At 41.7% G+C, this 17,280-nt stretch overlaps 1 protein-coding gene across 1 annotated transcript in view; it reads left to right on the forward strand.

Moving 5' to 3' along the window:
• LOC144724651 (puromycin-sensitive aminopeptidase-like) overlaps positions 1–16,593 on the forward strand; it is a 38,323-nt gene extending 21,730 nt beyond the window's left edge. Inside the window, exons 13-23 of the mRNA XM_078603949.1 lie at positions 756–865; positions 1,379–1,442; positions 4,061–4,200; positions 4,696–4,830; positions 5,627–5,846; positions 8,105–8,247; positions 9,515–9,571; positions 10,915–11,022; positions 12,216–12,371; positions 13,680–13,727; positions 14,355–16,593. Of these exons, the coding sequence (XP_078460075.1) occupies positions 756–865; positions 1,379–1,442; positions 4,061–4,200; positions 4,696–4,830; positions 5,627–5,846; positions 8,105–8,247; positions 9,515–9,571; positions 10,915–11,022; positions 12,216–12,371; positions 13,680–13,727; positions 14,355–14,603 (1,430 nt within the window). The 3' untranslated portion in view covers positions 14,604–16,593. The remainder of the gene's footprint in view (positions 1–755; positions 866–1,378; positions 1,443–4,060; positions 4,201–4,695; positions 4,831–5,626; positions 5,847–8,104; positions 8,248–9,514; positions 9,572–10,914; positions 11,023–12,215; positions 12,372–13,679; positions 13,728–14,354) is intronic.
• The last annotated feature ends 687 nt before the right edge of the window (positions 16,594–17,280 follow it).

A 17,280-nucleotide genomic window follows, 5' to 3' on the forward strand; every position in this document is an offset into this window, starting at 1 on the left:
AGTCGCATTTAGATATTATAAACCCAAATTGTATTGCATTTTGGTGGAGGGGGTGACACCAGTGGTTAGCACACTCTGCTATGAACCCAGCAACCCGAGTTCGATTCCCGGCCATGGCTGACATTAATGGTGAATTACATCTTCACCTGTGCTGGTCTTCACCCTCTCCTTCACCAAACCGTGCTGACCAGCGTGCTGAAGTATCGTCAAACAACCCCCATGACTGACGTTGAGTGGGGGAGGCCTTCATCCAGTAGTGGTTTAACAAAGGGCTGTAAGTTACATCATATAGGGTGACCCATTTATAGATACCCCACTGAAGTAAGGGCGATAAATTTAGATAACTATTTTATTTCAGAATCAAAATCTGAATCTTTATTTATCCGGGAGAAATTTGGTGAGCTGTGAATCTCTTTTTCACAGATGTCCAGTAGTGTGGGTCAGAATTATTTCAAGTCTCAACAAGTCTCCAACAAATCTCAATCCACTTTATTTGTATAATTGGTGATTTTTGGGCAATGGCTCTTCATCACAAATACTGGGTCCAGAGAGATAGTGAATCCTAGTTGGAGACTGCACTGTACACCTATTCAATACTTTAACACTCCTCTGTAAGATATGGAGCTATCGCTCTCACAATATCTAGTTAATCACCTGTTGAGAAGAAAGCCACCGGATCATTGTACATCACCAGGATACATGTAAAATGTGTCGTACTGCGTGGGCGCTTAATGCAACACGCGGCTGCGTTGCAGAGGACCTGTGGGACTGCCTGGAGGAGTCGAGCGGTAAACCCGTGAGCGCCGTGATGTGCACCTGGACCACCCAGATGGGCTTCCCTGTGCTGCACGTGACAGCCGAGCAGGTGCTGTGCCCGTTACCTTCCTCGCCGCCAACCTCGCCCGTCCGTTTCTGGGATTCGCACACTTCCGCATCGGAGCCGTGCTCATTCGTCCTCATTAGCCATGACATAATCTCCACTGCTGGATGAAGTCGTCCAGAATTCGTGTCCTTTTTACTTGCGGAAAGTATGAAGGACACATGAGTGGATGTGGACAGAAGCAAGTTGTGATTTTTGTGTTTAGTTTGTTGTCCTTCCCCCCCCCCCCACCGCACCTTAGATTAGCATGGTTGGCTCTGTACAGTGTGAAAGCAGTTCAAAATACATGCATACATGCAATCCGCAGCCATCAATGTTCTGCGAGCCAAAAATCCACATAATACCACTGCATGAGCTGATTTCATCGTTCCTTTTCAGTACATTTAATTTTTTAAAAAAGCACAAGTGTTATCAAATGTTTTTCCTCGGTGAAAAAATAAGCGGTGACTGTAAAGGCTGAACGTTAATATGTTGATGTTTTATTTTGTTATACGACAGCAAGGCAAAGACAGGATTTTGAAAATTTCACAGAAGAAGTTTTGCGCCGGGGGTGTCTTTTCTGGTATGATTACAAGATCCGTTTATCCTTGCATTCACCCTCATTTGATGTATATTCATAATTGATCAACTAAATAACGTTAATTATATATTTAAATCACCTGTCATCACCTTCCCTCATGATGTTATGATGTCCATAACCTGCCAAAGGCCACTTTTCTTAAGTCGGTGTAATGGCTCTCAATTCCATCTGTACTCTTATCCACATACTCTTTGGTTCTTTCGTTAAAGTCACGTAGGTATAAAATAATAAATCACGACGTTTCGGGCGCAACACAAGCGTCCGTCATCAGGTGGGAAAGCATGGTCTGCTGCTGAGGCAGACTGTTTTAAAAGGTTTGAAATGGGTGTAGCCCAAGGGTCATACAGAAGTGGCCGGGGCTCGTGATGTTAATGTGAGAAATTAGCATGTAACTGTAAGATAGAAGGGAGAGCGGCCTCCTCGACGAGGGCACGGAAGTGGCTATGTTAATGTGAGAGATTAGCATGTTAATGTGAGAGATTAGCATGTTAATGTAAGAACGAAGAGTGGTGCAATCCAAAAGGAATGACAACGCAATCCAAAGGACATGTGAGCATGAGAGTGCAACCCAACGGCATGAGAGTGCAATGCAAAGGACATGTGAGCATGAGAGATCTAAGAGAGGCATAGAGAGAGAGAGACGCACAGAGAGTCGGAAATAACAGCTGACATAGGCAGGTTGGATGGATCTTATCCACATGTTCCTTGTTTTGGCTCTCATTGTAATTCCTATCAAGCAGCACTCCTCACTCCTCGGAGTACTTTTCAGCTTTTTTGTTCCACGTTGTTTGTCAGATTCCATGGAACGATCCATAGGTCATGCTATGTAATGTGCAAGAATTTAAAACGTTATTCTTTAAGTACATTAGTACGTTGCTTATCAAAAGCACTCCCGTTATCGCTCATTTTTCTTTCAAACAAGAGCACTAATCCTGCCTTCAACAATCACAGTTGACTCCATACACACTCTTGTATTTTGTTTCCGTTGCGCCACTCCGACAATTCTCGTTTTCGCTCAGGTTTATCAAATTAGTACGTGACTTTTGTTTTGCTCATTTGCCTTTCGTGCCACTTTACAGGTTTCTTTGTTTACTTATTCAGTAATTTCCTGTATTTCATTACCATTTTGGTGAAGGATACATTGTCAGTGTAGCTGAGATGTTTCATACTTTCACCAACCATCCTTATTCCATTATTCCAACGACAATAATTTTTCAGTGAATATCTTTTAGTGTTACTTTGAATAATTTGGGTGAGACTGGTTTGCCTTGGCTGACTCCCATTACAAATCGGATTTAATTACTTCATGTAATCTTATTATGGCTGTTTCATATTCATAAATGGTTTTGATAATTTTTATATTTCGTTATTTAGGCCTTGGCGTCTGTAGATCATGTTCGCATTTAAAAAGTATGTTTTTTTTCTACAGACTAAAATTCTAACAGAATTAGCACAACATTCTGCTTGGTACACATTTTACAATTGTTAGTTGTTGAGTAATAAAGTAATGACTGAGTAATGAAATGGAATTGCATGGCACTTCTGTAAACATAAACCCCACATATTTAAACAGAGGACTATTGGGCGTCATTTATACCATCAAAGCCAGTAGTCATATTTCTTGTGAAAAGCAGTTTACCAGCCAATGTAATTACTGATTGCGGGACGCCCTGGTACGACTGATCACCTAAAAACTGCTTAAGTGTCATGACTGTTTTGGCAGTTGATAAAATAAACTCCAAATCAACTTTCCAAACATTCAATGATTACAAGCGTTCTCTTCTGTTGAGTCTGAAGAAGGCACAAACATCGCTTAAATAGCTCAGTGCATCCAGACTGCAGATTTACCAGCATAGTAAATACAGTATTGTCAAATAACACCCATGAATGATACTTTGTGAGGAGGCCTTCATCCAGCATTGGATTGACAAAGGGCCATAAATGATTTAATGTTACTATTAGTGGATGTATGTGTTTAATGCAGGAATTTATGAATACCTTCGTAACCCTGCTTCGTGGAACTTGGCATAGCTGGATACTACTGCCTTTGAAGTTAATGAATAGATACGATGTATTAATAAATTAGGATTGATTTTTGCTGAGTTGCTAATTATTTAAGCCACTCACTTGAGCATAAAAAAACCTTGTCTATATAATATAGAACACCCAACTTTTTTTTCAAGATTCTAGATTTGAAGCTTTCGTGACTGCAAGGAGACATATTCTTAGGTTTTTTCGGTAAAGTCACGTAGGTAAAAATTTAAAATTAATAAAAGTAAAATTAAATAAAAATCACGACGTTTCGGAGGTAACACAAGCTTCCGTCTTCAGGTGAAACCGTCACAGCACGATTGCTGCATCAATTTCTCTTACTTGATACAGCAATCGTGCTGTGACGGTTCCACCTGAAGACGGAAGCTTGTGTTGCCTCCGAAACGTCGTGATTTTTATTTTATTTTTATTTTACTTTTATTAATTTTAATTTTTTTACCTACGTGACTTTACCGAAAAAACCTAAGAATATGTTTTCAAGATATTTTATATTTCATGGAATTGTGAGGATTTTTTGGAGCTAAAATTGACCACGATATATTCGACAGGTGAGATATGCCCGCAATGGATGGTGCCAATCAGCGTCTCGACAAGCGAGGATCCCAATGCCATACACACCACAGTTTTGTTGGACAAGCCTGAGATGACCGTCACCATCAAAAACATCGATCCAAAGCACTGGATCAAGGTGCGACCTCATGCGCTGAACTCACCTGTGTGTTCCATCCCCATGTAACGATTCGCCCCATTGCTGTTCTATTAATTGTCACAAGTCGGGGTCACGATTCAATTCTATGGTCATTTTGTTTCAATTTTAGTGGCAGCAGGGGTCACATGGCCCATTACGTACAAGCTATACGATCGAAAATAATATATTTACACGTGCAAGATTAGACGTATGTATCGTGAGGATAACAATTGATATGAATTGAATACTCGATGCATCCGTACATGTATAATAGTCTGCTCTAATGTCATTAACACTGCCTTTAATGGCAAATAATTAATGTTTTTTTGACCAATGGCGCTTCTACATATCGTAAAGATCGGATGAGATGGCTTAGGCACACCATTTAGCATTTTGGTCTATACTGCTTTTCACCAACACTTGAATTGATCCCCTGTTTATGCCTGCTTACCCCAGTGGGTTTTGTCACTCATCAATACTCGCCTCGTTCCCCAGCTTAATCCGGGCACGGTGGGGTTCTGCCGCGTCAGCTACACCAGCGACATGCTCTACAGTCTGATCCCAGCCATCAGAGACCTCTCTCTTCCAGCACGCGACCGCATGGACCTTCAGAATGACCTCATGGCTCTGGTGATTCTTGTTTTTGAGTTTCTCCTGTATAGAAATATTGTACGCAATCAGTTAGGGATATTATATATGCATGCACTGATTTCCTTTTTTCCCCGCACATTGTCTATGTATGTTTACGTCAAACAAGCTCTGGAATACTTTTAGGTTTTTTTGGTAAAGTCACGTAGGTAAAAAATCATAAAATAATTAAAAATGAAAACAACTAAATGAAATCACGACGTTTCTGGAATGCTCATTGTGACGTGCCAATTTTCAAACAAGTGGTCATGGAACTTTCGGGGCTACATGATGGGCATTGTAGCAATATTCATTGTTGTACTGTACTTTTATGCTTTCACATAAATGCTGCCTGCCTTTATCAACCCACACTGAGTGGCATGGTGAAGTATGGGTAATAACTCTCCATGAATTGCTTGGCTGTGGAATGCCTTCATCCACCAGTGAATGGACACAATTGCTGGAAAAGTACACTTATACTATGCTATGTACCCATTGACCAGAGTCCTGGGCCTCTCTTGTCCTAACCTGCACTGACCAGCAGCATTGTGAATTTTCGTTCCAACAACCCCCAACAGTGGAGAGGCCTTCATCCTGCAGTCGTTTGACAAAGCGCTGAAATTATTATATAAAGAGAACATGATGAATCCTTGCGTGCATTTCACGCGTGTATATAATGAGGCTAAACATCATACTTCAATTGCAGAATTGATGCATCCTTACTCCTAATTACTATATGCATGCATGCGGTATGCTTATACCCATGTTTGCATGTTTGCGTGCATGCGTGCATGAATAGGCTCGTGCAGGCGTTGTGAGTGCAGTGGAGGTTCTCAAAGTCCTGGAGGCCTTCAAGAATGAGACCAACTACACGGTGTGGATGGACCTGTCCGGCAACCTCTCATCCATTGCCGTTCTTCTCATCAACACCGATTTCTACTCCAACTTCCAAGACTATGTCATTGACCTGTTCGCACCCATCGGGACACGGCTCGGCTGGGACCCCAAGCCTGGAGAAGGTAGAACACCCTCATCGGGTGACTCCGTGAGCTTGCCATTTCAGTCCCGTGAAACACGACAGGAAGGTATAAACTTGAGGGAAAAAAAATGGTAATGCAGTTATAGGCCATGTGGGCAGGACGCAGGATGTCCAGGTAATGGGACGAGCGTGGAAGTGATCTCCATCAGTTTTGCGATTATGGGGAAGACCTAAGAGCAGATGGTTGGGGATAATGTTCGGGGCACATCTTTCAGATCACGTGTCCACTCTGCATTAGCTGCGGCAGATGGTAGAAGGCATTGGCAATGAGGTTGCGATCGCATTAGTGGCTTTGGCTGTGTCTAGTGTCAAATAGATTATCGTACAATATGTAGCTGTAGCTTGCGCCACCCGATGTTTTAGTTTTAATTCAAGGTATAGTTTTTTTTACGATTGACTTAGGCAGGGACACATCATTAGAAGAGAATAAGAGAATAATGATAGCCAAGGTAGCAAATGTGCTCAAGAGGTTGAACCTCTAACAAGGAGATGGAGCATTTAAATTAGCTATAGTGCATGTGCTAGGTAGGTTGCTACATCGCCAGACTGCGAGAGTTGCGATGACTGAAGGAAGCAGTTGATAAATCATGGATAATGATAATGATGATAGATGAAGCTCAATTTGCATTTTTGGATATGGATTTTGATTTAATGTCACTAGCAGCGTTTAATGTGTATGCAATTACATCTGAAAAGTACATTCTCTACAGTGGACAGCAATTGAAGGAACTAATACAATGGTATTCCATTTGTAGGGTGTGAAACAAAAAACTATGCTATTGCTATAAATGGTGCATTTTTTTTAAATATATATAAACAGTAGAACCTCTCTTCATGTCATTAAGTGATTTGGTCATTAAGCGAGTCTAGGAAATACACGTTAAAGGCTTAATTCGTTCCTATAGCATTGAAAGTGACCCCGTTTCACAAATTAAACGTACTTTATAATATTTAAACAATGCATATTAATATATAAAGATACTAAAAACATAAAAACATAATATTAAAAGAAACATGATTAATTAATTAATATGTTCTGTACCTACAACAGCCCGTGGTTAATAGGGGAATGGTCAGTAAGTGAACACATTGGGTTCTATGGAGGCACTAGACTACTAGACACTACACTACTATACACTACACTACTATACACTACACTATACACTACACTACTATACACTACACTACTATACACTACACTATACACTACACTACTATACACTACACTACTATACACTACACTACTATACACTACACTATACACTACACTACTATACACTACTATACACTACACTATACACTACACTACTATACACTACACTACTATACACTACACTACTATACACTACACTACTATACACTACACTACTATACACTACACTACTATACACTACACTACTATACACTACACTACTATACACTACACTACTATACACTACACTATACACTACACTACTAGACACTACACTACTATACACTACACTACTATACACTACACTACTATACACTACACTATACACTACACTACTCTACACTACACCACTATACACTACACTACTATACACTATACTATACACTACACTATACACACTACACTACTATACACTACACTATACACTACACTACTATACACTACACTATACACTACACTACTCTACACTACACATTGGGCTCTGGTCATTAAGAGGTGGTCCAACTGTAATGCCACAATGGAGTCTTATGGTTAATAAACATCTGCAATAACATGTACCTTTTTTTTGTCGCACACTTCTATAGACATGTGATTCTGAGTGCAGTATACATACCACAACAAATGCTTTATCTTCTTGGTTCTTTCGGTAAAGTCACGTAGAAGGGAAATAATAAAAATAAAACATAAAATAATTCTCACGACGTTTCGGCCACAACGCAAGCAGCCGTCCTCAGGTGAAGACCAGGTCTGTCGGGGAGACAGCGTCTGAATATACACCACACTTCAGACGCTGTCTCCCCGACAGACCTGGTCTTCACCTGAGGACGGCTGCTTGCGTTGTGGCCGGAACGTCGTGAGAATTATTTTATTATTTTTTATTATTTTATTTTTTCCCTTCTACGTGACTTTACCGAAAGAACCAAGAAGATGAATCCCTGCAGTCATGAAAGCTTTAAATCGAAATTTAAATGCTTTATCTTTTACAGTTTGTCTAACAGGAGGGGGGGGGGGGTGTGTATGTCCTCTCCTGTTTAACCTCTACGCAGGCCACCTGGATGCCCTGCTCCGCAGCATTGCTTTGGGACGCCTGGGCCGGGCAGGCCACCCTCCGACACTGGAGGAGGCTCGCCGGCGCTTCCACGAGCACACAGAGGGCAAGAAGGTCCTTCACCCTGATCTGCGCCAAATGGTACGTGCGTAGACATGCCTCAGAGCAGTCTCGAGCGAGTGGGTTGTTCTACGGGACAGATGGCATGGCTGCAGTACTTAATGTTTTTTTTGGTGCAGTATGTCAGTTTATATTGTTGATATATATGGGACCTTTTTTGTAGTATCAAGATGATAAAATAAGGAAAATATGCTTCATCCTTTCTGGCAATAACATTCGAACACCAAATGGACACCGGTTGCAAGCCATCAGGTCTGCATTAACCACACATAATTGTGGCTAAAACATGCAAACACATTTGCTCTGATAATATATGCATTGTCTTTGAAACTGATTGGCTTACAACAGGGACAGCCTTCTTTATGGCCTTGTCTCAACAGTGTTAGACCAGAGAACGTCAAAGGCAAACAGTACAATGGCAATGCAAATATAAAAGCATAAATAGCTCTGTTGAGCCGTTAACATAAAGAAGGTTGTCTCTGGTGTAGGCCAATCAGTTTTAGAGACTGCATATATTATCAGGGAATGTTTCTTTGCATGTTTTGCTACACGTACGTGTGGTTAATGCAATAGCTATCTATTTGGTGTTTGAACATGTTATAACACCTCATGTGTCATTGCCAGGAAGGGTAAAGCCTAATCTTATTTTATATTATTAATATTGTTGAGTTTTGTTCTTTGCAGATTTTTGCCTGTACCTCCGATGCGTTCAGTTCCGTTGTTGCCTTTTCCTCCGGACGTGTTACGTTGATCCTATTCTTGTTCGGTGCTGACGCAACACGAATCTCCCGTGCAAACTAGCTGGGTAACTGGATTCATTGGTTTTTCCGTGTATAACAAATAAACGTTTAATTGAATTGAATAGGCTCGTAGAGGTCAACACATTTTATAAGCAAGTCGGCAAGTAAGAATGTTGCCATTTTTTTAACGTCCCATATAACATTAAATCAAATTACCGTTGTAGCATTTGTTCATGTTTTTATTATTCGGCAAAAATATATGAACCAATCCGCTCTGAAATTGCACAGTAAAATCTCTCAACTGGGCTGATTTTGGTGGAGCCATTCCTGTTACGGGAGATGTCTGGCATACTGCAAATATTAAACTAATTGGGGGAATTTCATATTAATTACATTGATTGGTAATTACAACCTAAGACATTGAGAAAAACTTAAATGATGCCGCCAAATTCATGAAATGAACACTAAATACAAATGATGTAAAAAATACATTTAATATATACAATATCGTTTTTTAAAAAAAAGGGTGTTTCATTTTGTCTCCACAGGTTTACGTCACGGTGTTGAAGCACGGCGACTCGGCTGTGCTGGACACATTGCTGAAGGTCCGTGTCTCCCAGCGAGTGTCTTGGAGGTTTAGAGGGTTGGTGATGGCTTTGCGCAAGGCCTTGTGTCCAGCGATGGATAGCTCATGGTCGATGATGAAATTTAGATTTAACGGAGAGAATGAGACAGAATAATTCAGACTGAGCACATGAGACAGACAGTGCAGTACAAAAATAATTTATTTAAATAAGCAGCCACATATTAAATTTCGATTTAAAGCTTTCGTGACTGCAGGGATTCATCTTCTTGGTTCTTTCGGTAAAGTCACGTAGAAGGGAAAGACAGCGTCCGACAGCTCTGTTTCTTCACCCGAGGACGGCTGCTTGTGTTGTGGCCGAAACGTCGTGAGAATTAAAATTTGATTATGTCTTATTTTTATTATTTTATTATTTCCCTTCTACGTGACTTTACCGAAAGAACCAAGAAGACGGCCTTTTTTTTTACAACTGAGCGAATCACGCTGGGTTGGTGCGGGGTTGGGAGGGTGAATAATGGGCATGCCCATTTGACATCACTTTGGCATACGATTGGCACATCGTGGCGGTGCGTCCAGATAACGTGCATATCTTTTGAATACCACTCAAGGTCTGCGCTGGCAGGTGTGGCAGTTGACCATCAAGTAGGGCTCATTGCTGGTGGTGCAAACATCAAGAGGGGCAGTAGTGTCACACTCCCTCTCAATAGCCACCCCATTTTTTTTTTATTTTAATGGGGACACCAATTAACAGTGGCCTCATTACCCCAGGCTGAACAGGCAGTCCTTTGGGGAAAAGTCTGTTTTGCAGCCAAATTATCAGGTTTCTTGAATAAATCAAGTCACTGTGTGCAGCCATGCTCACGTCCGTACAGAAACCCTGGACGTGCTTTTGCGTGTGCATGCAGCACCCGCGCGGGGTTTGGGAACATTTTTTAGATGCGTGTTGCATTATCGACATACGATGTGCCAATGTTTAACGTCTGTAGCCATTGGCCTATGAGACACTTGGCTATGATAATGATCATGTATGTATGTTGAACTTCTTTTGCACCGTACATAGCCAAGCATGCTAATCAGAGGTGCGGGGGAAGGACAACAATAAACTAAAGCAGTTCTAAAGAAATTAGTTTTCCATTTAGATTTAAAAGTGCATAGCTTCAGTGGCTTCCTAATATCGGAAGGAAGAGCGTTCTAGACGGCCGCAGAAGCGCAGATGACAGCGCGCGATGCAGTGACCGTCTTTGTTCGATGGTTAGCCAAAAGCCGCTGCTGTGAGGATGAATGCAGTTGGCGTGATGGTTTATGCTCCTTTGACGAAATTAAGGTATTGTGGTTCATATGAGCCTTGCTTGCTTGTTCTCACAGATGCACAAGCACACGGACCAGCTGGAGGAGAGGGTGAGGATTGAACGGATTGTTGGTGCCTCCCCCACTGCTGAGTTGCTCCAAAAGGTCCTCAATTTCTCCATTTCGGTAAGGGGTGGCTTCCAGCCCACTCGGTGTGTTCCATCGGAAGAGTTGACGTTGACATTCAGATAGGAGTTATTGAACTATTACGCATCTTTCTGGGATGAATTCTAATGATTATACAACCAAAGGAAGATGCGTACATACTGCCTCTGTCCCCCAAGCAAAATAAATGACACGCCAAAGTGGGTCGGCAGGTCACGTGTGGTGGGGTAAAGTCTGAGTACTGTAACCGCTTCGAAGATGCCTGTCTAGTGTGGAAGAATAGGCCAACGTACCCTCCCTAGAGCTCCCTCTAGTGGAGGCCCTTCTTCATGTAGTGGCGTGATAAAGCAATTGCAGGGCTGCACATTGATATATATATTTTTTATAACCAAATAATGGCATTAGAACTGATGCTGGGCACAAATTGCCATCATTATCATGTTTTTCACACGGTGTCAAATATAATTGAAAGTGAGAATAAAGATGGTAAATGAACAAAGCTTTTCACTTCAAGCGAAAGTGATTTACCGCTCAAATGGGCATGTGTAGGCAGTGCTCATCTCCTGTTCATAGTCCTGAGCCAGTGGTGGAAAGTACACATTCATTATACAACCAAAAGACAAACACTGTTGATTTCTCTACTGCTATTGTGTGGACCCTGCAGAAATGATGGGCTGAGTCTCAACCCCCATCCAGGAGTTGAACTCGCAAGCTTCCAATTGCAAGCCACTCGCTCTACCGATGAGCGGGTCACCCCAAGAAAAGCCCATAGTTCCCGAGGGGTAGCTCCCAAGAACTGAGTCTTTGACTGCTTTAGTAGGTGACCTTAAGTAGGTCCCAGAGCTTGCAATCTGTACTACTCCGTAGATCTATGTGGTTGTACTGTACAGCCCTGCGTTGTGTTTTTTTAGGTTGTAACAAGTGTCGCTCGGGATGGTGTTCTGACATTTCCCTTGGCCCGCTGGGAGTTTTTTCAGCAACTGAATTTACGACATGTTAAACATTCTTTTCACAAAATATGAATTAATCACCAACAACTTTGCAAGTGAAAAGGAGTCCAAGTCAAGTTTCTGAATTGACCTCAATTTCTGAACAAGCTCCCGGCGTGTGGAGCGAAATTTCAGACGTCATTGCAAACGGCACCCAGTACAACGCGTGTAATCTAATTGAATACATTTCTTTCCTCCCAACCCACGCGCGCTCTGACCTTGCAGGAGGAAGTACGCTCGCAGGACACGGTGTTTGTGATTGGGGGCGTGGCAGGCAGCAGCAAGCTGGGCATGAGCATGGCCTGGCGCTTTGTTCAGGAGAAGTGGGCCGAGTTAAGCAGCCGCTATCAGGGCGGCTTCCTGCTGCCTCGACTCATCAAGGTATCGTACGCCCCCTGGCTTCCAGCTGTGTCATCTCGTTATGTTTTCACAGCGGTTGGGTATCCTCGGCAAGCTCGCAGACCCACACCATTAAGGCATCGCTGTGTCCCCCAGGGCCCAGGCCACCCGATGTTTAGGCTCATTAAGGAATTGTGGGGTTCTTCACCTTGTTGGCCCCTGCAGTAAAGCACTGGAGCATATACTTAGCGTAGTGCTTTCCAAGCGGGAGAGTGTTTTGTGAGATTGTGAATGTATTTTGAACTTTTGATTTAAAGCTTTCGTGACTGCAGGGATTCATATTCGTGGTTCTTTCGGTAAAGTCACGTAGAAGGGAAATAATAAAATAATAATAAATATAAAAAATAAAATTCTCACGACGTTTCGACTGCATCACAAGCAATCATCATCAGGTGTGATTTTTTTTGCTGTGGATTTCACACCTGATGATAATTGCTTGTGTTGCAGTCAAAACGTCGTGAGAATTGTATTGTTTTATATTTTTTACAAATTTTTTATTTCCCTTCTACGTAAATTTACCGAAAGAACCAAGAATATGTTGAACTTCTTTCGCACCAAACGTGGCCAACCATACTAACCGGAGGTGCGGGGGAAGGAAAACAAACTAAACACAACACAATAATATTACGTATGTGTTTTAGCTGACATTAAGCAATACATTCCAAAATTCATATCAAAATTGTACCTTCATTTATATTCAGGGAATATATGTATGTCATGTTCATTAGCAACATGAATATTTAATGGGAATATGGCATAATATATTAACTCGACTATAATTTTATTGCATCATTTTTTATATATTGCAACAATACAAAACTGTTTAACACGTAGGCTTTCGCGACCAATATTATTCATAATCAACATTTTTGGGTTTAGATCGCGTTATTTATAAATGTGTCGTAACCCTCCACCACCCGGACGGGAGACACAGCAGAGCCTCACCATTCTGGCGAATTGCCCGATGATGCTGGATGCAATTACCAGCGAAACGTCGTACTCAAATTGTAAATGTTGTGGTTTCACGCTTCAACACACCGGTGGGCTAAAGCAGTGAACTATTTGTCTTTTGTCAACGTGACACTTTTTTACTGATTGGCCGTGTCGGGTGGTGGAGGGTTACGACACATTTATAAATAACGCGATCTAAACCCAAAAACGTTGATTATGAATAATACAAAACTCTGTTATTCACAAAATAGCAAATAATCATGTATACATTTCAGCATTCTCAATTTTACTGGTTCCTTACCTGTACTTGATTGCATGTTAAATGTTCTCTCATGACAGATGACCACCGACAACTTTGCAAGTGAGAAGAAGGCCAACCAAGTCAAGGTGGGTCAATCCACATGCAAAATGTGTACACGTTTAAACAGTAATTACCTTATTGATTTTAGCAGACTTCGGTTGGAAATCACCACGTGTATAAAATCTAGATTGCATTTTATGCAAATAAAAGCAAATCATATTTTACAAAGGTTCTCAATCAATTGCCATTTTTTTGATAATCACTTCAGAAATTGATCATCAGTTCCATAGGTTAAGGAATGAATAATTGAACCCAGTTAAGTTTCGGTAACGATCACACCGATTGGCACGTGAGAACGTTCAAACCGCACGGCACGTTCAATACATTTAATACAGTCCACTGCTGGATGAATGTGTTACCACGTCACATCAACAGTGGGTCTTGTTTGACCATAATTCACCGTGCTGGTTTGCTAAACCAATAGGCAAGTGGTTAGTGCATTGTGCCACAAACCCAGCAGTTTTATGCCCTGCCACGGCTAACATCAGCGGTGAGTGACATCCGAACCAGACTTGGGACTCTCCTCTTCACCAACCTGCACTGACTAGCCATGGTCGTTGCATGCCTAAGTACTGAGCATATTTGTGACTCGGTCAAAAAAACAGCATCGCCTTCGGCACTCGTTATTGACCGACGTTTTTCCCTTTGCGCAGGAGTTTTTTGAAAAAAACCCAACCCCATCGGCCGAGCGCACGGTCCAGCAGTCGTGCGAAAACATCCTCCTTAATGCGGCGTGGCTCAACCGTGACGGGGAAGCCCTGCGAGCATATCTGCAGGGTCGCAAATGTGCACACCTACCACCACCGCCACAACCCCCGTCGCAACCCAGCCACCCCCTTGCCTCGCCACCTGCCACCCCCACCTCTCCCATCGCCCCCACATCCCCAACAAAGAAGAAATAGTGCACACGTACACATTCCCCGGGCAACGCTGTAGCGCAACTGCATAAGGTTTTCGCGGTCGTGCTGTATCGCTCACCGATGTGTTTTTGGGTTTTTATCTGCGTGTTGTTTGGCATGGAAATATGTGGCGCAACCCATTATGTCGAACAACAAGCGCGGTGCACGCAAAAACACGTCCGAGAACTACACGGATGTTCTGGCCACTTACCCTAAAGTCCCGATGGTATTTGCCTTGATTGTCTCTGTCTTTTGTAAATGTTTTTTTTTCTCCCCATTTTAATACTGTCTTTGACTGCAGTCAATTGAATTGGTAAAAATTCAAGTTAATGTCCTGGTTCACCCACCTTGCTTGTCCATGCTAGGAATTGCAGATTGAACAGGTCTGGCGTTAACAATTTATTCGTTGAACGGACGTGTATTTCCAACTCCCTGGGGACTAAGGTATAGGCAGTTATGGGAACATATGGAAAATTAGTTATGCCGTACACAAACAGGTTACTGGATAAACATGAAGTGCAAACTGCTGTAAAACAAAATAAAAATGCTTTACTGTACTTCTTTCGAAGTAAGCGAATGTATGTGAGAATGATAACATTACTGAGTGTGAAACTCAAAATTTGTAACATCTATGGAAAAAATATGGTTACACCACGTGCAAATGGTATCAATGGGTGTGGGCAGTTAATTGGGAAAAGTGGAATGCGTGACGGTGGGATATGCAACGTACTTACTGTGTACACTTTACATTTCCTTTTTGTGCAGCTTAAAACATATGTTGGTCTGTGCTTGCAGCTGGGCAAGTGAACCTGGATATTATTTTGAATACTGGAAATGGGATGCAGCAAAGGCCAACTTACCTTGTGTGTTGATTCACAAATGTAAACGCCTATCTTTTGACCAGTGTCATCTCTCCCGCAACTGAATAGCCATATTTGCGTATATACGCTGTATATAATTATACATATACAGAGTTATTGCCTCTTACCTTGTAAGGTATATTAGATTGGTACACTGTGCAAGAAGCGATTTGGCCAGAAGTGGTAGGTGTGCAAAAGTGGTCGCACGAAAACGGGCACGAGAGGGTGTAAATGAGTGTAAGCTCAAACGTCACGAATGTCGAGTGCTGGCAAGCAGCTGCTGCAGGCGAGTGTAAGTGGCAGCTCAAAAGGAAATGCTGATTGCGCACTGATTATTCGTTGAAGCAGAAGCTTCTCGCCTATATATATGTCGGCCGCTGTACGGGGAGATAACAGGTTGCTTGGAGGAGGGAGGATGCAGTGAATGCTCAAGCAACGAGATTTGTCGACTTTGCAGTTTACGTACATTGGCTTGTTCTCTATTTTAATGAAGAGTTTCTAAACATGGAACAGCAAAACGTTTTTAGAAAATGTGTGACTTTTTTTTCCCTTTAAGCTTGTCACTTGGAAGGGCATGTTGCACCAAATTTGCGACATTATACAACAGTCTTGATGTTATTTCTCCATGTTTTGCTTGCTTAATGGGAGCAGGGAGGGCAATCGATGGGCTTTGTTTGCAACAACGCCGCGGTTGACAAAGGAAATATAAATTTACCACTACCAAGGGATGGTGCGAATAGTGATCTTATGCTTTATCATACCCGATGCAAACTCTACTTTGCATTTATCCATCCATTGCTTGTGATCAGTATCGCGACAGCAGCTTCACATGCAAAGTAATATTATTTCACACATTCATGGTGTTAAAAATGTAATGCATTTAAAGTGGAATTTTATCATTGGGTTTAGATGAAAGAATAGGGGTTTAACCGCATTAAAAAATATATTTACAATTATATTTGCAGCCTGTTGATGTTATTTTGACTTTCTTTTGAATCGTGATTGTTCAACATTTGCTATGGTGCATGTTTAAGGGTTTTTTTTTGTAATGGTGATGCCTTTATGGAGAATAATTGAGTAAAATTGCTATGTTCTGAATTATGATGGAATGAAATAAAAAGATTAAATTGTCATTTAACAGTCATTTTGTATGTTTATGATATATCAGATGCCTTAATGTGTAATCATTACTGTGACCGAACAATGTCATTTTAACAGATGTTTATAGTTAATACTTATACATTACCATAGTATTCGTGTACTTGTTGATGGTAATAACTACTCAAAAACACCCTTTTTAGTTTATTCAGCAGGGAGCGTGTAATGCTGCGTGATGTAATGGTTAACGTTCTGGGTATTCCCACCTCTCTCGAGATGTCTGGCTAGCGTGGTAGAGCAGGCCAAATTACCACTTCTCGAAGGGCTGCTGAGAGCTCCTTCTGTTGCAGGACCTTATGCCAGGAGTGGCGTGATGCAAACCCATTTTAGCGTCACAGTTTGATTGAAGGAAGCGCAAAGTGCCGAAGTGTATATTCCATCCCCGATATTCGTCCCCAGATCGTTGACAAGTGGTAGGTTTGTTTAAAATGGAAGCTGTTGCATGCTACTTGCGGCATGCATAAATGTCAAAACATAACGTGAAATGCACATGTTAAGCCATTGGACAGCGCCACATGCTGGTAATGCGTGGGAAGTGATATTCATGAAATGTGTCAAGAAAAAGGCCAGTGTGTGCATGAACGGAGTCGAACTTGTAAACATGACATCAGTGATCATTAGTTTACGAAAAGAAGAAATGTACCTTGACACTTACGTAATTT

The sequence above is a fragment of the Lampetra planeri genome, chromosome 21 (genome assembly GCF_965212315.1).
Source record: "Lampetra planeri chromosome 21, kcLamPlan1.2.h2, whole genome shotgun sequence".
Taxonomy (NCBI): Eukaryota; Metazoa; Chordata; class Hyperoartia; order Petromyzontiformes; family Petromyzontidae; genus Lampetra; species Lampetra planeri.